The 27,105-nt window shown below is 40.9% G+C and overlaps 1 protein-coding gene across 1 annotated transcript in view; it reads left to right on the top strand.

Moving 5' to 3' along the window:
- Positions 1-19,309, top strand: part of LOC144799119 (unconventional myosin-Ie-like) — a 232,423-nt gene extending 213,114 nt beyond the window's left edge. The window contains exons 25-28 of the mRNA XM_078670315.1: positions 12,664-12,738; positions 14,460-14,652; positions 17,668-17,849; positions 18,203-19,309. Of these exons, the coding sequence (XP_078526441.1) occupies positions 12,664-12,738; positions 14,460-14,652; positions 17,668-17,849; positions 18,203-18,279 (527 nt within the window). The 3' untranslated portion in view covers positions 18,280-19,309. The remainder of the gene's footprint in view (positions 1-12,663; positions 12,739-14,459; positions 14,653-17,667; positions 17,850-18,202) is intronic.
- The last annotated feature ends 7,796 nt before the right edge of the window (positions 19,310-27,105 follow it).

Raw genomic sequence — 27,105 nt, 5'->3', positions numbered from 1 at the left:
TCAATGTCATGTTTAAAACAGAAGCTAGATAATCAGCGTTTAGTGCGAAACATGCCTGGAGTTAATGATAGATTTGGTATGTATACTATTGAAAATGTACTGTATGATTGAATTTGAAATTATCCAAGAATATAAAACCGTAAACGTTTAAATATTTTTTTTTTGTGTATTTCATGTTCGACTATGTGGAGTGTTGTGATTAATGTGTGGTTTATGTTTTGCATAATAATCCAGATTAAATGGGTCAATACTACCCGATACTCAATGTTTAGCTCCATATCAAGGAAGGCCGTTCACAGTTCAAAATATAGTTTATTAATAGTCATAAAAATCACTTATACAACTGAGAGAAATCAATACATGAAATCAATACAAAAAGAAAGCATACAGTAAAGTAAATAAAAGAAACAGTCCATAGAAAGTAAATTACAAAAACAACCAGCTAGGATGAAAATAGGCAACAATTATTAATGCATTAATGTACAAAAGGATGATAATATAATTAAGATAGAATAGATAAAGTAATGAAGGGAATTCAAGGAGGCTTAGCGACTTCCTGTTGAAAGGGGGATTGAGGCAGAGAGCGCATGCATCAAAAAATGAAGTGACTGGATCCCACAACTGTTTTCGTTTTGGAGCCAGAGCAAGTGGATAAACGTACGTTGTGTCAAGCCTATGGTTGTAACAGACAGTGTACCACCAAGCCTGATACGAGAGTTTAGTGAAATCTTTCCAAGCCTTAGTAATCTGCTGGCAGGCTACTGCAATAAGCAGGTCAATTATTTTTATGCTGAGATTGCAATGAACCCAGATGGGGGATATACTACCTAAAAAAAATATGAGATACATGAAACGGGTGTGCAGTGGAAAAAATATTATTAATTTGAGACCACAACTTAACCCAAAAAGTGTGAACCGGAGTGCAAGTGAAAAGCAAATGTAGCAAATCTGCATGAGGTGCAGAACAGGTCCAACATGCATGTGACAAGTCAGGGTATCATTTACTAAGAGTTAAAGGAGAAAGTAAGAGTCGATTATAGATGAAAAACAGAGTCTGAATAGTATTTGCAGCTCTGGAGGATTTCCGTATCTTAACCCATACCCTGTCCCAAAACTCAACAGACCATGAGAGACCCATATCTGCTTCCCATGCTTCCTCCACTTTAGTCTTTGTGCGTGGTGATGACGGAGCATGCAACAAAGAATAAATCATTGAGGCCCTAGTCCCTCTAGTGAGTAAAGTGCGCAATTGGGAACTGCTAGGAGACTCCTGAGCTGACGCAGGAGGCAACCAGATGTGTGAGTCATAAGCTGACTGAAGTGCTTGTGTTAATTTGAGATATTTAGCCCCAAAAGAAGAAGGAAGACGGAAAGAGGCCGCAGCTTCTGAAAAAGAAATAATACGATCTTGCTGGAATACTTGATGCACCCATATAAGACCACGACTTCTCCAAGACTTCCAAAAAAATGATTTATTATTTATTAAAATTGATGAATTATGCCAGATAGGTTGATCAAAAAAGGAAGAAAATAAAGGAGGTGGAAACATTTTAGATGTGTGTTTGAGAATCGGAGTAGAAATAGACTGCGGTGAACGAGAAAAAGAGAGGTATTCCAAAAAAGAGAAGGGAGAGATAAATGCCAATTCTAACGTTTTCCACAGGGGAGAAAATGTGGAAGAATCTTCAATCCATCTGGAGGCTTGGTTTAATAGAAATGATTTGTGATACAAAGATTTACCCCACCCTCAGCTTTCGGGCGCGTTAACTTAGACATAGACATGCAAGCCTTTTTGCGTCCCCACAGGATGAAGATAAGATGGAATTGATTTTCTTGAAATGAAATAAAGGAATAGAGAATGGAATGTTGGAAATCGTGAATAAAATCAAGGGGGAAAGCATCATCTTGATAGTATCCAATCTGCCCCACCAAGAAAGATATAAAGGATGCCATTTTGTGGTAAGGTCCGTCAATTTTTTAAAGCGGTCCTCCATGCAACGTGAAACCGTACCTGAAAGAGTGGGAGTAAAGTGAAGACCTAAATATTTGATACAATTAGGGTTCCACGTGAAACCCGAAGTAATGAAATCTGATTTATAAGTGAATTTAGTCCGAGGTAAAATCTCACACTTATCTTTATTTAATTGGAACCGGAGACAGAGGCAAATAAGTTAACTTCAGTTAAAAAAGCAGGTAACGAAGTCTTGGGCTCAGACAAAAATAATAGAACGTCATCCGCGTACGCCGCCATTTTAATTGTGGACTGTTGGAACGTAAAGCCCTTTATGGCAATATTTTGGCGAATTCGCAGAAGGAAGGGTTCTAGGGCAAGATTAAATAGGAAGGGCGAAAGAGGACAGCCCTGACGCACCCCTCTAGCAAGAGGGAAATAAGAAGAAATGCCACCATTCGCTGCAGTAGCAGCTCTGGGGTGCGAGTATAAGAGAGAGATGAGGGACGAAATTCTTGGGCCACATCCAAACCACTTCAACGTCTGAAAAAGATACGACCACTCAACTCGATCAAAAGCCTTTTCCGCGTCTAAGGCAATTGCAGCAATAGAATGAGAAGAGTGTGAAGTTTTAGAGAGAATGTCGAAGAACAATCTGGTGTTATCTGAAAGCAGTCTGCCTTTGATGAACCCAGACTGCTCCTTCCCCAATAAATCCGGCAAAAAGGATTCTAAACGGAGAGCCAAGGTTTTAGAAAAAAAATTGTAATCAATATTTACTAGGGAAATGGGTCTATAAATTTTACAGTACTGCGGGTCTTTACCTGGTTTGGGAAGAATGCAAATGAGGGCATCAGAAAAGGAACCTGAGGAAAAACCAGAATCAAGAAAAGTGGAAATGAGTGAGCTTAGTTTTGGGATAAGTAATGCCGAAAAATGGAGAAAAAATTGTACTGTGAATCCATCTGGACCCGGGGCCTTATCTTTTTTGAGAGCTTTTAAAGCACCTATAAGTTCTTTCTGAGTTATATCTGATTCTAATGAAGAAAGGTCAGGAGGGGTAGCGAAAGGTGATTCAATGTCGGAGACATGTTTCTGAAGAATATAATGTTTTGTAAAATTGAAGAAATTCCTTTAAGATATCTTCATCTTTATGTCTCAGAACAGAATCCTGACCATAAATTTTATCTATATTAGTCCTATTCTTTTTAACTTTCAAATAATTTGCCAATAATTTGCCGGCCTTATTTTGACCCCCGTAAAATTTAGCGCTAGAGCGCAGCAAATAATTGGAAGCGTTATTTGTGGTGTCCTTATTAAATTGCAATTTAGTAGCTACGAGCTCATTTAGGCATTCTGGAGATTTAGAAGAAAAGTATGAATGTTCCAGTCTCTTGATCTTGGAGAAAAGGTCATTGGTGATTTGCTCAGCTTTCTTACGTTTGCGGGATACATATCCGATAATAAAATCTCTAGCGGATGCCTTAAAGGCATCCCACACAACAGGAAAGGGCACCTCGGTAGAATCATTACGTAAGAAAAAGTCGTGAAAAAAGGCAGTAAAGAGTGAAACAAAATCAGAATCAAGAAGGGAATTGTTGAAGCGCCATTTCTTAGTGAGGAGTGACTTCTGTAAAATGTCTAGGTGAATGGAGACTGGTGCATGATCCGATATCAGAATAGATCCAATGTCGGAGGCAAACAGATTGAGAAAGATGATGTGAGATAAAGTAATCTAGACGTGATTGAGAAAAAAAAGAATACTCTCTTAGAGTAGGGTTACATAACCTCCAAGCATCAATAAGCTTAAACTGATGTATTTATTATTTATTTATTTATAGTGTTTTATATAGCGCGGACAAGACCCGTGGGTATCAGAGCGCTTAACATATGAGATTACAAATTGGCATTATAGTAGCAATTATAGCAGCAAAACATATATGGAGGTAGAAGGCGATATGCTATCTAGGGTGATTACAAACTGACATAGAAGGTTAAAAAAAAAAAATTGACATTATAGTAGCAATTAAAACAGCAAAAACAAATATGGAGGTAGGAGGCAATATGCTATCTAGGGTGGTTAGATAAATATATTCCTAACGCCTGAGCACTTAGCGTTAAGCGGTGCATATGGTTTAGGTTGTGTCATAGTCATACAGTCAAGTTCGATGAGGTAGGATTGTAAATTATTATCAGATCAATATCACAGTAATTAGCAAAGAGTAGAATGGGTATAGCTAGTTGCAACGATCATAAATATTAACATGATAAGGTAGGGGTAGTATCTTTTGGTGTGAGACATAGTGCAGATAACATCTAAATATGAGGTAGCAGTAGAGTGTAAAGCCGAGGCTTGAGTGGAATAGTCATTAGTCTTATTGGTCTTCCGATTGTTTATGATGACTCCAGTCCTCTTTGGCGCAAAATGTTTATACCACTGGTCTGTGGTCATCTCTATGTGGGGTATTTACTCATCATGTGGCTTTTCAGTTCCCTTTTAAATGCTGCAATATTTTGAATCTTCCTGATGTAAGGAGGGAGTGAATTCCAGACTCTGGGGGCGGCTCCTGAAAAGGCTCGGTCATAGGTCTTTTTTTTCCGGAAGAAGGCCGGCCGTAGTAGCAACTCTTTAGCGCTTCTCGTTGATCTGTTACCTCCCGATAGCTTAATTTTCTTGGCTAGATATCTCGGCGTGTTGTAGTGGATCGCTTTGTGTGTGATACAGGCCATCTTCATTTTAATTCTAGCATCGTAGGGTAACCAGTTTAGTGCCTTCAGGTGGGGAGATATGTGATCGAATTTCCTCGTTCCCGTGATGAGTCTTGCCGCTGCGTTGAGACAGGCTTTTAGTGGTGCAGTGGATGTTTTTGGTAGGCCAGCTAACGTAGTGCAGCCATATTCGATCCTCGAGATAACTAGCGATTGGATAGCAAGTTTTAGATCTGCTTCTGAGATAAAGGGTTTCAGTTTTCTTAGATAGTTCAAATGGAAACGGGCGCTCTTGGCCATTGCATTGATGTGTTCTTTCATGTCTAGGTTCTCGTCTAGTGTAATTCCTAGAGATTTGGCTGAATTAACAAGGGTCGGAGTGCAGTTAAGCGCAGTCACCAATTTCGCCCATTCCTTTGCCTCTGTGTGGCTCCTTGTCGGTGAAATTAACAGGAATTCTGTTTTATTGGCATTCAGTTTCAGGTGATTGGCTGTTAGCCAATGCAACGCTCTCTTTAGAGTTTCATTCATAAGGTCAATGTCATCACTGCAGGCAATCTTCATATATATTTGCGTGTCGTCTGCGTACATGTGGTAGGAGATCTGTGATTTCCGAAGAATCTCTGTGAGAGGTTCTACATACAAGTTGAATAGATCTGGGGATAGCGTTGAACCTTGAGGGACCCCTATTGTGTTAGGGCACGGAGAGGAGATTGCTTGGTTGACCAGGAATAGCTGAGTCCTGTTCTGCAGGAAGGAGTTAAACCACTTCAGAACATTTCCAGATAAACCCATCCTGTCATGTAGTCTGGTCATCAGTATCTCATGATTTACCGTGTCAAATGCTGATGACAAGTCTAGTAGAATCAGTAGGCACGCATGATTTTGGTCAAGGGCTTGTAAGGCGTCATCAACAATATGTAATATCGCAGTTTCAGTACTGTGTCCAGTTCTGAAACCTGATTGGCAGTCATCTAGTAGTGAGAACTTAGCGATGTGTTGACTCAGTTGGCCTTGCACGCATTTCTCTAAGTTTGGCCAGTAAAGGGAAGTTGGTCACTGGTCGATAATTATTTGGGTCTGTTGCATCCGCTGTCGGTTTTTTGATGATGGGAACTACCTGCCCCGTTTTTAGGCAGGGAGGGTCCCTTGTGATAGTGAGGCATTTATTATCTCAGTCCAGATCGGAACTAGAGTGTGGCTGATTTCTCTTACACATTTTGCCGGTAGCGGGTCTTGGTAGTGGTTGTTGGGTCTAAGTTCCGCTAGAGTTTTGGCGATCTTTTCCTGGTTGTATAGTTCAAATGTATCCCAACTTGCCTTATTTTTTGTTGGAGGATCTTCCGTTGTCGCGTTCGCCTCATTTTTAGTAGCGGGATGGGTCGTGATGTTAGCCGCTGCATTTGTGAGCTCAACTTCTAGCAGTTTAGTTTTATCCGTGAAAAATGAGGAGAATTTCTCACAACTTATGGGATTTTTTGGGTTCTCTTGGGCCGTTTTGGTTAGTTTGTTTGACTGTTGTTTTAGGATCTCGAAGAGTTTTCGAGGTCTGTTTATGGCATTGTCCAGTTCAGCCCGTATAAATTCTTTTTTGGCGCTGGTTATCTTTAAATTATATTGTTTTCTGGTTTTTCTGAGGGCCTTCAGTTCGGGGGAGGAGGGATGTTGTCTCCATTTCCTTTCTGCCATTCTCAGTTTTCGCCTGTCCTCGTTCAAAGCCTCATTAAACCAAGGATTTTTGGGCTTTTCCGAGACTCTTTTCAGTTTTTGAGGCAAGGTGTCATTGACTATATTACCGATTGAGGTTATGTAATGATCAGTCAGCTCATTTACATTCTGCCCGTTGTTACGAGGCTTCAGGTCTTTCTCACATCTTTCAACCAATAGTTCAATATTAGCTTCTTTTGTATCTCGTATCAGTTTTTTGACCTTGCGAGGTTGCATGTTCCTGCCCTTTTTCATTGTAGGTATCACGAATGTTATGGCGTGATGATCAGACCAATCACACGGGTCTATAGCGGTGATTGAGATTTCTTTGTTTCTAGAAATTATCCAGTCTAAAGTCGCTCCTTCTGAGTGAGTGGGCTGGGTGCATATTTGCGAGAGGTTTAGCTCCTTGAGGAAGTCTTTGATCGAATTGACCATATTATCATTGCCGTCGTCCCAGTGGAGGTTAAAGTCACCTAGGAATATGTTGTTGGCATCTGGGTTAGAGTTAGCAGTTATGATCTCCATAAGATGCTCTGTGAACTTTGCGTTATCTCCCGGTGGGTGGTAAAACGCATGTAGGTTGTAATTTTGATTATTTGGTGATCTTATGTTAAGACCAAGGTATTCACAGGATTCTATATGGTCAGATTGGAATTGGTTGACCTCTATCTCTGAGCGATGGATGCACGAGTTCTGTAAAGGATTTATGTGACTTATGGGGAGTGTATGTGCTGATAGAGTGCCTATCTTGAAAGGGGTCAAAAACCTCATTGCAATCTCCCGCCAAGATGAAATTGTCCTCATAATATTGGATAATATGAGGAGATAAAGAAGACCAAAAAGAGGCGTCCCCTGTAGTTGGAGCCTATATATTTATAAGGGAAACTGGAGTATTGTCCACAACAAATTTAACTAAGACCCATCTGCCAGACTGATCCGCTGAGTCAGCAACTATTTTGACTGATAGGGATTTATGAAATAAAATGAGAACCCCATTACGCTTTCCATCATCTGGGGAAAAGAAGACCATCCCAACCCAGCCTCTTCTAAGTTTGATAGACTCTTCGGGTGAAAGGTGTGATTCTTGTAAACAAGCAATATCAGCTTTAAGCTTGGCTAAGTGTGTTAGGACTCTCTGCCTCTTTATGAGGGAGTGCAAACCTCTAACGTTCTATGAAACAATCTTTAAAGGCATTCAATAAGGCAACAACAAAAAAAGTACTGGTTAAGGCAGTTCAACAATATAAGGGAATCAAAAATGATTATACAACAAACAATACTAAGTCTTAAGAATAAACGACAAAAAACTCTTAAAGTGTGAATGCAAGAACAGTATAGAATCCAACATTTTTGTATGCAGAAAAAAATTAAGAATAAGCAAAAAAGAACAATCAATGTAATAACCTATGGAAAAAAACTGTGTTCATAAACAATTAAAGCAAACGAAAGAGCGAATGATGAAGGACATAGGAGTATGAAAAAACAAGAAAAAAAAGAGAATATGAGAGCGTCCAGGAGAAAATAAGAAAAGAGAAGAAAGTTGAAAAAAGATTAAAATCCAAGGGACGAGAAGAAGAGAAAAAGAGAAAAACAAGAGAAGAAAGACAAGAAGGGAGAGATATGACTTACAGAACATCCAGGACATGTACGGGTGGGAAGGATGGAGGCCACATAGGATAGTGACGGGTACGCAACGCGTGAGGAAAGACGGGAAGGAGAGACGACTTAGCAGACTCCAGGAATAAAATGAGGGAAGAAGAAACACACAGAGCAGTGATCTATAAAATGGAGACAAAAGAATACATGAAAAGCATTAACAATTAGATAATATAAAAGTAAGTCAAGATAAAACATTACCTAAGAACTAACCATCAACAGCTGTAAATGTATGTGTACAACACCATAAGTCAACAATATTTATTATTATTTATTATTTTTATTTTTTACATTTGTATGGCGCTACAGTTACCCAAAAAGGGTTTCCCGGCGCCTGTGACATTCGATTAGATTGAAGGAAAATTGCCGAAATTCGCTGCTGTTTGGGATCGGAGATTTCTTGTTGGGAGATAGGGGAAGGCCAAGGCTTGTAGGTAGCCAGGCGCAGTTCTGGTTTTGATTTTAAACATATATATCAGGGTTTTAAAGCTGATCCGATGTTCTATCCTGAGCCAGTGTAAATCATTCAGATGTTTTGATATTCTATCGAACTTTGGGATCCTACACAGGAGTCGTGCAGCAGCGTTTTGAATCATTTGGAGTCGTTTGATCACTGCTAGGTTTGAGCTCAAGTAAAGAATGTTACCGTAGTCAATGCGTGATGTTATTAGTGCGTTGACTACGGTTTTTTGGGTGTTTTGGGGCAACATCCAAATAATTTTCTTTAACCATTTTATTATGGTGAAACAGAGGCCAGCCACTTTATTTGCCTGCTGTTTCATCGACAAAGTATTGTCAATAATGACTCCTAGATTTCTCACTTGTGTGGCTGTGATGGGAAGGTTACCCATCTCTGGTGGCCAGTGTAAGGGGCACCAAAGCTCTTTATTTCTTCCTAAAAGGAGGACCTCAGTTTTATCCCCGTTTAGCTTCAACTGGTTGGTAGTCATCCAGTTGAAGATTTCCTGAAGACCATTTTTCAGAACAGATGGGGTTGAGGGGTTTGACTCAGATAGGGAAAAAATTATCTGAGAATCGTCAGCGTATGACATTAAGGTAAGGCCTACGCTGTCGGCTAGATCGGCCAGTGGTCTCGGGTACAAATTAAAAAACAGCGGGCTCAAGATGGAGCCCTGTGGGACTCCATAGGGGGTGGGGAACGTGTCTGAGCATGCAATGCTGGATTTGATCTGAAAAGTTCTGTCGGTTAGAAAATACTTTATCCACTGAAGGGCCTCATTACAAATGCCAATTCTCTCTAGTGTGGTCAGGAGAATTGTGTGTGATATGGTATCAAATAGTGAACATCAAGTAAAATGAGACACAGATGCAACATCCATCGCATTATAACTATGGGAGTAGAGAAAACTCTTCAGCTTCAGTGGGTCTTCATAGGTAGTGGTTTTGTTATTGAGAGTCACCCTAAAAAGACAGGGATGAAACAGACCGTAACGTGCTCCAAGCGAGCGCAGTTGAGGACGTAGTGACAAAAATTCCTTGCGTCTGTCAGCTGTGGCCTTGGCATAATCTTGAGAGAAAAAAAGAGGATTGCCCGACCATGTAATGCGCTTCATGGCTCTCGCAGCTGATATAATCTTGAGCAAATCAGTATATTCAAGGAAATATATGATAACTCCCCTTGGTTTCCTGACAGCTGAGGTGGATGTTGCATTTGGAGGGGAACCTAAATGGTGCGCCCTCTGTATATTGAGATTGGTGCTATCGGGCAATGAAAGGACTTTTGGTAGGAAAGTCTTGAAAAACACCAGGGGGTCTGTCCCCTCCGGAAGACCATAAATTCGTAGGTTGTTTCTTCTATTACGATTTTCGAGTTGTCTATGCATAACTGAAACCTGCGCGCACGTGTCAACCTTAGAGACAGACGAGGTCAAGGAAGTAACATCCTTCTTCAATTGGGTAACACGTCCATATACAGCTAACAATTTGTCTGTGATCGTTTGGAGTGTGGCTCTAGACTAGTCAATGAAGGGGCGCAGCGCCCTTATTTCTTCCAGTAGGATGTCCATGGTGGCCAAGTTAGGCTGCTTTGGAGGAGAAGGAGGATCTTTTTTTTTTAACCTTTTCATAGGACCTTTAGTAGCTGAGGCTATGGACGGATTTGATGATGGTGTTGTATGCTTAGATGAGGACTCCGGCGGATCCTCCATTGCAAGACACTGAAATCTGGAGCTCGTATGAATTAGTAATTTACGTGAAGAAATTGAGGGTTTATGCAAATCCTTGGATAACCTGCCCATGAGGGAAAGAACTGGGCCAAAAAACGAAGTACTACACCACACTAGACACTGTATATGTATAGAAACTGAAGGCAAACTAAGAAAAGTGCGATAAACAGTTATAAAACAGTAAGTTGAAGCAAAAAATGCAAATGCCACTAAGGCAGAGATAGTGAATTCAAAATCCTACTATGCACATGGTACTTACATGTCAAAACCCAGCAAAGTATAATAGTAAGACAAATTGCAAACACTTAATACAGAAACCAATCATTGCATTATAGAAAAGGATGGTGGGATAAACTTGCACATAAATGTTCAAGAGAGCATTATACAGATACCTTCAATGTAATAAATAATGCATAAAAAGTCTGTGAGGAGCAATATAAGAGGTTCTCTGCAGAAAAGTCAATGAAGCATGTAGACATACCGAAGCATCAGCTCGAGTGAGTGTAAGACAGAGGGCTCCGAAAATTCAAGTGGAAAGATGAAAGTGAAACATTAACTGCAAGTTCATGCACAATTAACCTTCAAGGCTGATGCAGGAGTATTAAACTTTGGCATAAATGTAGCTGAGAACTGCACCATTGCCAAGGAACTGATAAGTCATCAATAATCCATCATCTCATGCTTCGTTCAGAAGCTATGCTGTAATACAGGCTGTTTTAATGAAGAAAGAGGGAATGATCTCATCTGTTAGTGAGGCGGTGCACCATGAAGAAAATGTAACTTGTGGCAGCAAATGTCAGAAGGGACCATTACAGTAGAAGGCAGCGATAAAACTGAAATGGAACTGGCATAGTGCGCAATCCTCAACAAAATAACCGAGTTACCGCTAGGAGCCGAGCTCCGTCAGCGGGACTCGCAAAATGGCGGCTGCGTCTCCTCAGAGGCAAATTAAGTAAGTGGTACGGCAATTGAAATGCTGTAACTGCAAAGTTAGCCTTTCGCAGAGATGACGCACTTGTGCAGAAGGAGGGTGGGTCAGGAAAAGCTGTTCGCTGCAAGCATAATGAAACCGGAATACCGCTAGGAGCGGAGCTCCGTCAGCGGGGACCGGAAAAGGGCCGCAACCTCACCAGGCTCCTTGACTACTCGAAGGATGAAAATGGACCTTCTAGACCTCAAAAGCTCCAGCTAAGGGGTCGCTTCAATGCTGCATTCGGTCCGATAGCTAGTTCCGTGCTTTTGGCGTCTCAAGTCACCGGAGGGAGCCGCGTCATGTCCCCCTTCACCGCCGCTTCCCGGGAGAGCTACAGAAACGCCGCCATCACCTGCGGGCGCTAGCCACGCCCCCCCAGGAAGGCCATTCACATTCAGATGTAACTGTAAGGGTTTATGGTAGATTCTTCCGATAGTACCTCCCAAACATTATGGGAAAGGATCCAGATGGAATTGCCAAGATCTGTGAGACACTCCCTAAAATATTTTTTAAGGCTGGTGGAAGAGCTGTGAGATAATATTTCACAAGTTAACTGATGGTAGAATTTCCGGAGGCTTAATGTCACTGGCAGGTAGAATACTCTACACGTCAAATGGTTTGTGAGAGACTTCTAGGGATTTGACATTCATTTGCATGGTGTATTAGGATTGCCTTCTCAAATTGATTTTTGAAAAATCTTGAAATTAATTTGAGATTAAATCCTAGTGGTAGAAGGATGATACTTAAGACTGAATTTTAAGGGTGTGTAGCTAAATTTGAAAACAAATTGCAAATATGTACCATCAGGGGTGTCAAACTATGATTCTTGATGGCGGTACCAATTCCAGTTTTTAGGATATCTGCTCAAGATTTATTTGCATTCAAATAATCAATACATTAGTCATTTACATAGTTGCTTTTTATTATGAAAGCATGCTACAACTTTAGCCCAGTGGACCACAAGATGGAATTAAATGGGTTTGTGGGCAAGGCTTGAAAATACATAGCAAAATACTGTTTGTGTGTTCATATTTGAAATTGCACATGTTTAGGGCTGCTTTTTGAGCAGGCAGAGCAATTTTTTTTTAATAGGCATCGAGTAGAATAATATGTGGCAGTGCTGGAAATTACTAGTGGAGTGGGAGTATTTGTGAGTTGTGCAGTGAACGCCATAGGTTTATGGGGTGAAATCTGATTTGATTTTGTTTGATTCTATTTAGGAGAGTCCTTTGGTGGGGTTTCTCTGGGTTGCCGGTGAAATGGCTCATGGGTTTTGAGCCATCATATTGAAATACAAAGGTTTTGCGATGAGGGAACTGCATCAGAATGACAGATGGCACCTGAAAGAGGTTTCTTGTAGTAGACTTTTGTTACTAGAGTGGTTACCAGTGGGTCAAAGGGGAAGCAGAAGCACAAGAGGCCAGACACCCATACCAAGAATTATAAGCTTTGACTGACCTTGAATGTTTATTTTGCAGGGCCCTCACGGAAGGATATGAGGAAAAGCCAGTATTTCGACCGTGTTCCCCCGAACCAGGGGTATCCTCCAACAGGTGAGTTGTTACAATAGTCCGACCTATAGAACTATTGACTGTGTGATAGCTCAAGTAATGTCTTATCTTAAGAGGAAATTCTGTCAATTTAATGAGTTTCCAAAATGAAGACCTGTCAATGTCAGTATGACAATTCTGTTACGGACAAATGTGAAAGCAATGAAATACTTTTTCAAACAAAAACAAATTTTTGGTATGTAAAATGTAATTGCCTTTAAAAAAACAAAGTTGCAGTAGTCTTTCTTTGATGTCTACTGTGACCCAGCAGTTAAAAAAAACAAAATGCATGACAGCAGAGGGCAAGGCGAATCAGGTAAGAAGATAAAAGGGGAACAGGTAAAGAGGCTAGTGGAACTTTTAAATTGGGTAGGCGAAGTAATTTAGGAAGGTATAGGAATTAAAAACCGGAGGAGCAAAGCGGGTTTGGGATCAGTATTAAGAGGAGAAACTGCACTAGGGATATCAAGGGGACAAGGAGGAGGCTAAAGGTATCGGGGTGGAAAATGAGAACCCCCCTTAAAAAAGCAAAATGAATGGGGTACTAAGGGGGGATCCCGCCTTTTAAAACCACCAAAAGAAACATTTGACCTCAAGATAGTTTCTTCAAGAATGGCTTTTTACCTGGTTGGTTTCGGGTGAAGATGCTTCTAATTATATATGGGGGGGGAAAGTCAATCATTTTCTTCAACTTAGAATTTCTGTAATAACACATATAGGTGTTAAGAAAATGGAAAACTAATCTCCATCTCCAGCAGATATTAACTGGGCACATTGTGCCACCCAATAACGCTGGGTATTTCTCTTGAGGAGATTGTCTGCTTCTAGGTCTAGAAGGCTGCTAGGTATATCAGACAGGTAGAAAGGTGGGCAGACTTTAAATCAATGGTTTGTGATCACAATGAGTACATTTTATTCAATTGCTGGTAACTGTTGGCTGAATCAGACTGTGTATAGGATATCAGTGGCTTGCATCTGAGAAGTACTTATGCAAGATGATCTCTGAGCCTCATATCTGTGTGTATTTGTCATTGTTCCGTTTTTTAATAACTTGAATAGGATATATGCATTATTGCACTAAGGGCTCCATTGATCACTTCGCTGTTATCATTGCTTATGTAAATAGAAAATGCTGCATATTTGTATTCTCTTTTAAAGGAAAACAATGTATTTTATTTATAGCTTTTATGACCTTTCTATCGAATAAAGCTTAAATCAATCAAATATATGAATGTGTGTGTGTATATATATATATATATATATATATATATATATATATATATATATATATATATTACAGGTTGCTACAACTATATAGCTACAGGTAAGTATCAGTTTTCTATGGTTATAACTTTAATGCAGTTTCACCAATCCGCATGAAATTTGACTTTTGCTTCGACAACCACCTTACTTTTAGCCTGCTGAGTTTGTGCATATATGTTCAGGGGGGTGATGTGGTTAGGGGGAGAGAGTCGCTGGTCCTCTGGTGGTCTTCGGGTGAGGTTAGTACGGGTGCCCCTTTTACCTGTCAATTTGAGGTCCGATTCCTGTGTTCTGCCATTTCAGATATAGACTGATGAGTGTTAATGGGATGGGCTACTTGATGTTCTATAATTATACAACTGGCTCTAACCCTCTTGCCCTTGTGTGCCCTCCCCCACCGTAGAAGTGATTTGCATTTGATGTTTAAAATAGTATTTGTCTTCTTCTTAATTTTCTGGTAGGAACGCGGAGGAATGGCACCGGCACCAGGCCGAACACTAAGCTACAGACGGGACAGAGACTGTCGTTAATTAAACGACAGAGCAGCATGGACCAGCCATCATTGCCCCGGCAAGGAAACAGTCCAAGGAAAAAGGCCCCTCAAGACCAAATCAACATGGACTTTATGAGTGTGCCGGACCAAGGTGTGGCCGGGTGAGTGTAGAATATTCATATTAGAAGTACATGTTAGTATGGCAGTTGCTTAAGCTGGCCTCCTTTCTCTTCTCCTGCTCCCGACCACTAAACTCCATTTTCTATTACCACCTATTACCCCTTATGACAAAATTTCTCTTCGCGTCAGTCCAGTGGAAGCTGGCCATGAAGACGGCGGTGGACACTGTAAAGGGGTTGAAACTTAGGAATGGTTAGTTAGGTGTATTTAGGAGGCCATTTGAAAAACAATTAGTGTCCAAGCGATTGGTGGGGTTGGGTATTGCTTGACCTAGTAAGAAATTGGAGACCTGGGGCTCGGATTAATGTCAAAGTGAAGGAGAATTGTGGCCAAAAATGGGGGAGATTGTGATGGTGCTAACTCTCAGTTTAACCACAACTTTATTTTGTTAACTTGCCTTTCTCGCAGTTGGGGATACATTTCTGCTCCTAACATTGGGTTTAGTGGAAACATGGTAATGAATGCAGTAGACACCTGATTGGATAAGAATACATTGTTTGGTCTGTGAACTACTTAGAGATCACATACTGAGATAAATTATAATTAGTAATAATCTACACCAATCGTCAGGCGTTGTCTAAGTGTTCCTTGGAAGTATACTCTTAACTGTAAGCTGTTGGTAGACACAGTGATTCTAAAGTTGAGCACTGGAGAACTTTGGGGCAAAGGCGAGGGACATGATAACGTTTATTTTGGAAACTAAGGTTTTTATATATCTTATAAAAAGGAAATATCTTTCAGTGTAAACAAAGATTTGGTGTTAATCTGTGTGACTGTTCCTTGTGAATACCATTTTAAGTGGCATAGAAATGTGGAATGTAGCTGGTGTGTCTCCAAAAATGCAAATAACATGAAATTAATGTGCATTTTCATGTATAAAGCATTTGAATGCAAGAGTGACCAGAGTGTGCCTCACACGTGGGTGTCAATAACAGAGGTAGCTTGAAGCGATTCATTAAACTGCTTTACGATGAGAAGGACTTAGAAGAAAAAAAGCTTACAAAGTTGCACATTCGAAGTGTTATTAATTCTCTAAACCGGATTTATGCCAATGATCCTTTACTTTTAAAAGTAGCAAGTACAGACACCTGTATTTATTTGTTTACTTGTTTAAGAGCAAATTTCTTGATGTCCTAGTTTTCTGGAGCTCTATTGGCAATACTTGGATAGGAGACCAGTTAGGAAGAGTGGAAGACGGTGCGATGGAATGGAGGTGAAAAGTGGGATGGGGATTGACTGACAGACAGTAATTGTAGCCCCTGAATGGAAATGTACACAGGTTGGAAGATAGGAAGCAAGGAAAGAGGGTATTTGAGTCTTTGATTCTAGTTTCCTACATTCTTGGAGAAATCCGGCAGTAGAGAATTTACTCTAGCCAGGGCCAATGGAACTACAAGGCAGGTGAGCACCAAATTATGTGATAGCGGTGACTAACGTATGGGTCAAGAAAAGGGAAATAATATGGCACATTTTATGATAGTGTTACTTTACTATTTTGTCTTTTTATTCACCTCATTAGTACCAGTTTAACAACAAAAGGCAGAAATAAATAATTGAAAGATGGCCAATTAACCTTGTGAAGGGCCTTCCACTGCACACAAACACTACGCCACGTTTTTAGAGACTTTTGATCCATTTGAGCTAGAAATCTGCAGATTGTTTCAGATGATGGTTCATGTAGCAAATCCATAATCGTGAAAAAAAGTTGCGGCCGCAGAATCACATGATTCCAGTGGCCTGCATATAACTCATTTTCCTGCATTGCTTACTATATTGTTCACAATGATACACACAGCAGTACGTTGACCTTTTTAGTTTCTGCACATCTAGAATCTGTTTGATTTTTCCACTCCTTCCATTTTACAATCCAAATGTATGACACACTCTCTCTGAGTTCAACTACTTCCAGTTAGCTGTTCCCTGTAGTTTGCTACTTTCCCATTGTCATAACATTTGTGCATCCCTATTTCTTAAATTAGGTCTTTCACAGTGGTGTATAACCTTCATTTACAGCAATTATCCTCGATAGAGATGCTTCAGATGTCGTCATTGGGATATTCCCCCAGGTTGTTGGAGTAATCGTGGTCAGCTGCTTAGGTCATTGGATTGCAGGGGTGGACAATAGTAAATTTGCTTGGATTGAGAAGATGTCTTGGTGGCTGGAACGGTCACTGACTGCTTCTGAAGGCAGTGAATATAGTTGTACTGAGGGCCTTACTATAGGTCATCTGTTAGCTCCTTGCACTTCTATTGGTCTTGAATATGATGATCCCTTTGTATCCTATTGGGAAAATGTGGATGAAAATGTCTTATACAGGTGCGTTTCCGAGACCATGGCCATTGACCATTAAAATATGATCTGTAAGAAAACCCTTTTTCATATTTCAATGAATCTGCGGCTAGGAATGCAAGATGAGACGCAAGGTTCACGCTGCTGCTCTTGGGATTCTGGAAGTAGGAATGTATTGAAGAAGTCTCTTTAGATGCTAGTAGAGTTGACCTTCAAGGACACAAGAACCTTTCGTAGATGTGACCGAGGAACATTGAGGGGGGGAAGGTGAATGTGTGGCTTCTATTGTACTTTGGATTGCAGGAAGAGACACTTGTCTATTTGAAAAAAGAACAGGTGCTAAGTAATTCACAGCCAAGACACAATACAAATCTCAGGATCCTAAAATCAGTAGGTGAGTAGAAGTGGCCAGTGACAAAAAGTGTGGTTTGGCTGGTAAGGGATGTCCTGGCCTCAAATTATTTATTTTTCAAGAGGTAGGAGACCTAGCAGTCCATTAGAGAAGTCCTGTCCGAGGGTTATAAGTCTGCAGGTGGCTACTGTTTTTGAAGGGTGTTTCATCAGTGAATACTTTGTGAGGTGAGTAAATTAGGAACCTTTTTAAGTGGCAGGTGGATCACAATACCCATGCCTTTCAGTGCGTTTTATATGACCCCGTCCAAACAGCTGAATGCTCTGCTGATGGGTTGCTTTTCTTACAACCTAGGATGCATCGGAGGCTTTCTAAGGAGGTCAAACCCCCCCCTGGAGGTGGAAGATCAAAACCAACTCCAAAACCCAAACCTCAGCCACGAATGCCACAGTGCCGTGCTCTTTTTGCCTATGACGCTCAGGACACAGATGAGCTTAGCTTTAATGCTGATGATGTGTTGGATATAATAAAGGAAGGTAAGGTGGTGCTTGGTTTGCGTTCTTCACGTTGAAAGATTAACTTATGTTGTCGTCCTGTGTTCTCTGTCACTGTAGGCACCAGTTGTACGTCTGCTGTTCCTTATTGTCTATCGCTGGCCGTACCATTGCTTTTGATAGTCCCCCAATGACCAAAAAAGCACGCGGGTTGATCCTGCTATATTTTTGCAGATGGGTGTGTCTCTTATGGGTTTCAATTCAGTGTTTTAATAGGGATGATGGTCCCATCATCTTACAAGTGCACTGCAGTAACAAAGACATGCTCTTCTCTTTCCCAGTGATTTTTTTTCTCCCCTGATACCTAATGTGTATCCAATTGTTCCCTTGTGCAGATCCTTCTGGCTGGTGGCTTGGTCGTATCCGAGGAAAAGAAGGAATGTTTCCAGGGAATTATGTGGAGAAAATCTGAAGAACTCTGTTCCTAGAAACTTTAATGACCCACTCTTACCAGTCTGTACTGGGACTTATTTAGGAGAGACCTGGGTAGGAAGATGATAAAGACAAGTTGGTCCCAAGACCCAACCCTGCTTTTAATCCTTGGTGCCCTGGAATCAATTTTCGTGGTACAACTGGGCATATGCTGCGACGAAATCTCTTGATGCCATTTTCCGTTTCTCAGAGCATCCAACGTACCTCTCAGGGTTTGAAGAGATAATCTTGCTAGACCTCGACTTAAACATTCCTCAAAGCACTTGAAGGGGACACATGCCGGGTGTATTGCTAGCATTTGAAAGTATTTTGCTAGAGCAAAGGGATCCAATTTTGTGGACTTAAGGAACTTTGGAAAAGCATATGATGACTTTCTAAAGAAGTTAATCCACAAGACTCTGTAAAGAAAGGTACATCTTTCTGAAGGAGTACTCGTGGTTGCAGAGACACAGAGTTGAGCATTTATCACATGCCTGGGGGAATTTGGCTCTGACACCTTGAAATGTCCAGGGTCACAGCACTACTTCTCTCTAATAAGCTGATCGGGTGGTTTTCTGTAGCAAACAGAAGTATCAAAATATCTCTCCTAGAGATCGTGCCTCCCGAGGCTATATACTCTATAAGAAAAATGTATTACTCTTTGTTTTTAAAAGGGAGAGGGTGTAAGTAACTTAATTATTTTTTTTAACTTTACAATTACCTGATATATATTCACAATTTTAACACAAGTGGAATTTATTTTAAGAGTTATATATTTTTTTAATTGATGTCTATGGGCTACACTTCAAAATAGTCCAACGGATTTGTTTTTAAACGTTGTGTTTCCAAAGTGACAAATGGTCCTTCTGGATAGTAAATAATTCAGGGGTGAGGCCTCCACTTTGTGTTTGTTACTTGGTGTAAACCAAATTGTGAAATTGTACATGTCGGGATTGGTTGACCAATGCTTTATTACCAAAGTTTTGTCCAAGTGTTGTCCAAATTTATTAAATAAAATTACTTGAAGCACTTCTCTGTTGTGTTTTTAGAACATGATGGAGAGCCTTGTGTCAAGTGAGATGAAGTTAAAGCTGCATCTTATTGGCAGTCAACATGAAACATCATGTTCCCTTCCACGCGCCTCTACGGTGTGTACGTCCTAAAAGGCTAATCTTTTATTCTTCAACAATTTCTTACATAGCCCAACTGACCCCATGACTCACTGAATTCACCCCAATGTAACCACTAGCAAACTTACCCATAGTAACGTGTACAGCCTAATCAAACTACTCGCATTTGTGAATAGTTCTATAAAATGCTCCAACAAACCCAAGATCAGGTAGTAGTCCACCTTCCCCAATTTCCCTCCTTGCACACTTTATGCATTTAAGGGATAGTGCACCAAGTGGTACAGCTACAGCCCCTTCCTGTCTGCCTTACCACATAGATTAGGAATTTGCATATTGGTGCCCTACACTTACTTATTTTATTCCATATGTTGTGTTATATAGAACATACCAGACCCATGAGAATTGTGTTGCATGAATATTATTGTAGCGCAGAACTAGTTAGCAGAGAAATATCACCATTAGAAGCTTTTGGTGATCTAATTTAAATTCCAAATTACATTTCAAATCCGTGGTTACAATAGTACAGACCTAATAGTCAAATATCAATAGGCAGAAGTACAAAATGTGAACTACACATACTATGAGGTAGTATATATAAATTCTTGCAGTCGACCAATCTAAAATTGTCATCCATGTCATCACCCTTAGAGATAAAGTTGGTAAAGTAGGTGTTTCAGGTCCTTTTTGATTATCCTAAAAGAGGGGACTTTTCGTCAAAACCAGAGAATAGAGTATCAAATGTATTGAGCACTTCAGGAGAAAATTGTAATATGGTTAATTACAGCTTGAACAGTAGTGTTTACATGATCATCAATTCAACTTTCTAGCAGGCGCCTCCTCCCCCTTTCAAATGGCAAGCGCTTTCACTGCTGTGGTGTTTGCCCACCTCTGTACCAGAATGTGTGTTATTTTTTATTGTTTTTGGTTGTTCAAGCAGATTTACCTCTTTGTCCCCCTATACAAACAACATGTGTTTTATATGCACATTCAGGGCTATGTTTTGGTGCAAATTCCACATCAATAATAAATTCAGCCAGAAGATAAAAAACATGGAAATATCTTCTTTTTCACTGTAACATGTTCTCAATATTGTGTTGCATTTCGAAATGGAACAAACATAAATCCCAGAATACTATCCACACAAATGTCCTGAATGCCCAGATTCCGTCAATACAAGATGTGTGGGTTTTCCTAGGACATGTAGTTTACACAATCAATTATGTAAATGTGTAGGTCATGAAATTGTGTCTGAATCACTGTATCGTCCACTTTTTGGTATGCTACTATTACTTTGCAGGTCTTGCATCAGGAAGCTTTACATAGTGGTAATTACAGTGGGAGTCATTCCATCACATGTAAATTTTAGTCCCTTTGCTTTGCAGTCTTTTACTTTGCTGGTAAGTATATGTATGTATATATGTATGTGTGTGTGTATGTATGTATATATAACGCGTCTGCACAATAAAGGTGTGTCTAATCGAACCCCTGTGAGTGCCTGTGCTTGCTTTGACACGGCGAGTTTAGGAGCGTCAATATTTATCGTGAGGTCCACCATCACGCAACGTGGCACCCGCCCTGAGTTCTCAAAGCCTGTTTTGGTGGAACCCGGGAGCGAAAAACTGTACAGGCGTGAACCGCCTCCAAGAGATGCACCCGCCGTACCATATGTCGTGGATTATCCAAATCCAAGGAAAGCGGTAAATCCTACTGCCTCCTGCAACCGCATCTCAAAGAGGCTTGGCGAAGGGGTTAACTGCATGGCGGCACCGGAGGCGAATATCAGGATAACATCCATATGAACAATAAGGGATTACATCGCTACAATATGGCAGCCTGAAAAGGTACATCCTGATTAGAGTCCTTCTTCGCCTACCTGCATCCAAAGCACCAATGTGGAGAGACCATCCCCCTTTGAAATTGACATGCCGCGCGCATGAGAACTTTCCCCACACCTTCCCGCACTGAAGAAAGCTACGGCTGAAACGCGTCCGCACAATAAAGGTGTGTCTAATCTAACCCCTGTGAGTGCCTGTGCTTGCTTTGACACGGCGAGTTTAGGAGTGTCAATATATAAATATATATATATATATATATATATATATATATATATATATATATATATATATATATATATATATATATATATTTATATTCGAGGCATATGAGCTGCAGAGTACACACTGTGCATAGATCGCCACCTAGTGTTGGGCCCAGATGTTTGCAGTTTGTTTTTGTCCTATAAAGTTCTTTGGAAGTCACGAGATAGGTGACTCCTCCTTTGGACCACATTGCGCATGGGCATCGGCTCCATCCTCAGATTGTTTTTTTCCGCCATCGGGCTCGGATGTGTTTCCTGCGCTCCGGTTTGGAACCGAATTTCCTTTGGCGCGCAATCCTCACCCAGTTCAACAGTATTGTTTTGATCGCGTTCCCCATCGACGCGATTCTTCACCACTTCGAAGTCTTTGATTCCGGTCGTCGACTAAGGCCTTCGGGCCTACCTGGGCCTTACTCTCTGGCTCATGGAAAGGACGCCATTCAAGAAGGGTCCTCAACGTTTGTCGAAGTTTCCCCACACAGATCTACATGAGGTGTGCAACCTTTGCCTCTCACCGGAGCACGAGGCCAAAGACTGTTCCGCTTGTGCCTCTCTCTGCTCCAAAAAGACAATTCAGGACCGACTAGCTCGAACTATGGCTCGCTCGTCCGCTTCGATTCCCGACAACATCTTTGAAGAGGGCGTCGACGTGCCAGAACACCAGCGGGCTGAAAGTGCCAGCTCCTCTGATGCCGAAGACTCAGACGCCGAGGACATCACTCCAGCTCAACGGGTGGTAAGTAAGAACTTCGACCCCCAACCCTTCCTCTACACCCTCAAAAAAGGCTTCGGTCACACCCTCGCTTTCAGGCCCGGGTGCACGCCAAGAGACTGCTTCCCACGCCCTGCCTTCGGGCCTGGCAAAGAAGCCTACTAAGCCTTCAGGCGGCTCGGGCTCGAGTCAGCCTATTCCCGGTGCCGATCCCATACCGACACTGAAGAAGAAGCCAGCTTCCTCAGCCACGCGGACTGCTGCTCCGACACCCAAGCCCTCGGCGCCGAAGACTGGCCCCGGCTCATCGATGCCAAAACCGTACTCTGCGCCGAGTAAAGAACAGCCTAAAGGTCCCGACTCACACGCTTCAGAGCCGAAAAAACACCCGGAGCCGAAAAAACACATTCCAGTAAAAGGCATTTATAAAGGTCATAGTTCCAAGCCAAAAGACCCTAGACCAGCTACCGAGTCGGTGCCGAAAAAACCTCCGGAATCGAAAACTTCGACGTCGAAGGATCTGCCTTACACAGAAGAGCTTTTTACATCAGATCCTACTGAAAAGAATCTTGTAAAGGATCCTAAGACTGGCCAACTAGCTCTTAGCTCCAAGAAGAGACCACTAGAGGCGCCCGCAACGCCTCCTCTTCCAAACAAGAAAACCTCTCCATTAAGGGTTCCTTCTCCACCACCTCCCCATACTATTCCTCCTCCTACACCACATCATTTGCCTACACCATCCACTAATCCAGATGATGTAAATACAGACTCTGATGACACAGGTGGGGGTACACATGACCCAGTAGGGACCAATACTCCCCCTCAGTCACCTAATCCATGGGATGATTATAACACCCCTGATGTGCCTTACGTCCCTCAAGACGATATATATCCTTCCAGGCCTTCCCCACCAGAAGACACTGTAGATTTTAACCTACTAGTCCAGAGAGCTGACTGGGGTTGACTTGCACACCGATGCTGTGGAGGAAGATTACTTATTGGACACTTTTGATACTACACAAAGGTCCACTGCCATTTTACCAATGCTTAAAGGGGTAATTAAGAACGCAACAGAGGTATTTAAAGATCCTGTCAGGGCTCGGGTCCTCTACCCTCGCATTGAGAAAAAATACAAAGCTGCCCCTACAGACCCAGTTTACATTAGAGGTCCAGCACCATTAGATTCTTTAGTAGTATCTAATGCACATAAATGTGCTAATTCACAAACATCAGGTGAGGCCTCCCCACCAGATAAGGAATCTAAACTCCTTGACGCTTCTGGTAAACGCACAGCGTCACTGGCAGCTAACATATGGCGCATTGCTAATACTCAAGCACTATTGGCAAGCTATGACAGGCACATTATGATGAACTAGAATCCATAATGCACCATCTACCAGATGAATATAAAAACCGGGCCAATTAACTCATACAGGAAGGTAAAAATATCACCAGTACTTCCATTCATTGTACCCTAGATGCCGCAGATACTGCCTCAAGGGCAATTAATACTAGTGTCCTTCTGCGTAGGCATGCCTGGCTACGTATTTCAGGTTTCAAACCTGAAGTGCCAAATTCCATCCTCAATCAGCCATTTGATTAGCAACACCTATTTGGTCCTAATGTCGATGTATCTTTAGAGAAAATGAAAAAAGACACCGACACAGGTAAATCTATGGGAGCCTTGCAATTGTATATGTATATATGTGTGTGTGTGTGTATATATATGTGTATATATGTGTGTATATATATATATATGTATATGTATATGTATATGTATATATCTATATCTATATATATATATATCCAACAAAGTTGCCTGTAGTGAGGAGCCCACGCAGGTAATTTGCTTTAGCCAACTTCTTTAATGGGGAATTACATTGCAGGCAGTGGAGAAGAACTTCGCAATGCATTTAGTCTTGCCCGACGCGTTTCGTGTAGATCACTTCATCAAGGGCTGTAGGCTTTTGAAGGAGTTCAGTCTCAGTCAATTTCACAGCACCACTCAAATAATCAGTCCCCCCCCCCCCCCAACTGGGCGTATCCACTCGCATGGTTCACTGGACTTTGTAGTGCTGTAGTCTTCCCTAGTGGGTCGGTGGAGACTGGACCCAAGTTTTCACATAATATCCCCAGTGGGTAGCTTTGTATCATCTCCCCCGCTAGCGATGTTTGCGAAATCCACCATTGGGCTTTACCTGCTCCCAACGCCGTGTGGCGCCACAGCAGGACTGTACAACGGTACAGCGAGGCCTCCCTCGCGGCTCAGGCTGCGCAGCAAAAATCCAACCAACAAAGTTGCCTGTAGTGAGGAGCCCACGCAGGTAATTTGCTTTAGCCAACTTCTTTAATGGGGAATTACATTGCAGGCAGTGGAGAAGAACTTCGCAATGCATTTAGTCTTGCCCGACGCGTTCTGTGTAGATCACTTTCCTACAGCAGGCAACATTTGGTGATGATATATATATATATATATATATATATATATATATATATATATATATATATATATATATATATATATATATATATATATATATATATATAATCGCTCAGAATCCCTCCGGTCTCTCCCAGGAAGGACAACACAGCACTCAAGGGTGGAGTTTCAAACACGCTTAGATTTTATTCAGCGGGGGGGTGCACATATATATTCCACCACACTCGTTCACCTTTCTTAAAGAACGACGTCCCGGCCAACAAATTGGTTCAAAAACTGGTGTTTATTTCACAGCCCACTCTTGAGTGAGCTGTGAAATAAACACCAGTTTTTGAACCAATTTGTTGGCCGGGACGTCGTTCTTTAAGAAAGGTGAACGAGTGTGGTGGAATACTTGGGAGTGGCGATCCCGTCCTGGCCCGCCGCTGCAAGCGGCCATTGATGCTTTGCGCGGACCTGTTTGTTGGATATATATATATATATATATATATATATATATATATATATATATATATATATATATATATATATATATATTCCACCAATTCGTAGGCTCTTTCTTGGGATCAGTCCCATCTTCTGTTGGTGCAACGCCGGCCAGAGCCCAACGCCGGCAAAATAAACTTCTCTTTACTTGCATATAAGAATTGCACACTCGGAGGCTAAGTCCAAATTAATCAAAAAAAATTTATTACCGCAACACTGCTACGTGTTTCGACACCGTGGTGTCTTGATCACGCAATACTATGCAGTATAACACACCGTGCCTAAATACATTCTTTCATTTCCACAGTAAACATAGAAAAGGGATTAGACTAGTTTCATGGCAATCTCCTCCTCCTGTTGTAAATACATATTTGTCCGCCATTTTAAAGTGGTGTACATATATTATAAATAGGCTGTGGGGTTTTAGGTTTAAACCTATAATAACTGATAAAACCCCACTGAAAGAAAAATAGCCCTCTCCGGTGAAAACATATAAACACTGAAAAAACACCTGCACAACCACAAACTAAATGCCATTCAAAGAAAGGAAAAAAAGTGAAAGAGTAATTTTGTTCTTAGGGGGTCAATAAAATGTAACTTTGTTATACAAGCTAGCAGTAAGAAAGACTGGCTAACATTATTTTGCTTGAGTTTTGTTCTTTAGGGATGCCACTAAAATATTGTTTCTTCTTCCTTTTACTTTTTTCAGTTTTATGGCCTTTGGTCTAAAGATGCAGGGTTTATTTTCACGTTTTAGGTTTAGTTTAATTATTTTATAAACTGTAGAGAATCAGGACCTATCAAACTCACATTTTATATTTTGGCTGCATTTGATTCTTTCACTGATAGGTAAAATAGCTAGTTTCATAAAAATCTTTCCTAATATGTGTAATCACATTTGCCCACAGAGAATGGGTAAAAACCCTTAATACATCAGACCATGGTTTCTAGTGGGTCAGTATTGATAGTAGGTGAAGTGCCAACACCTCAGGCTTTAAACATTAAATGCAAGGTATAGTGACAAGTATATATATATCACCTAGCATCTGGGATAGTGGTGAAAACGTGACACCAGACTTATGGAAAACATGGAACGCAGTGTCACTGGTTATGCTCTGCAAAATAGGTTCTTTCCAAGTTCAACAAAGATTGGAGTGATATTGTTTGTATTTGTAGTGATTCAGTTATTTATATAAAAAATGTGTGTGATGACCTGTCAAAATTGATACCCGAGCTGAAGTGATTCCCTGTAGGAGATCCTTGCCACTTGTTAGATGGTATGCTGAAAGCATCTTTACAATCTTCAGAGTTAATGAGGGATGCTATTGATTTTTTTAGTCCATTCTGGTGCACTATTTTCTTATGCCCAGGAACTAAAACGAAAATATTCATCATTTCGTGCTTTATATGACATCAAAGAAAGAGTCATCCCAACTGTGCCCCTTAGCTGACGGTTCTCAGCCCAAGGGGCTATGAATGCTGAGAGGGCCTTTTCATAGACGTTTACATGGGAAGGAAAGCACGAGCGCACATGACTAAAGACTCACTGAAGAAGTATTGTATGGTGTACTACAATTAGATTAATTTGCAAAAATCTATTTGGACCTCATAAACACTATACGTACACTGTCTATATACCATGTTCTTTCAGTGCAGAAAGCAAGCAATGATAAAAGCAAAACGTTCCATAAACGCCTGAAAAACACTTTTTCTGTTGTTTTTAGTGGTGTGAAAATGTGTAACCACTGATAACTGTTTTTTAAGATATTGAAAACACTGATAAAACCCCACCAGAATTTACCAAAAATAGAAACTGAAAACAGGACAGCCTAATTATAAAACACACTATTCTTCTTGTGCTTTCTTACAAGACAGTGATTCATAATTTGTTATCATGAAATACATTATAATAATTCATTATAAATGAAATAAGAGGGGAATGAAAACACAAACTTCATTGT

Source organism: Lissotriton helveticus, chromosome 12, assembly GCF_964261635.1.
Source record: "Lissotriton helveticus chromosome 12, aLisHel1.1, whole genome shotgun sequence".
NCBI lineage: Eukaryota > Metazoa > Chordata > Amphibia > Caudata > Salamandridae > Lissotriton > Lissotriton helveticus.
Note: the sequence above shows the minus strand (reverse complement) of the source record. Positions and strands in the feature narration are given on the sequence as shown.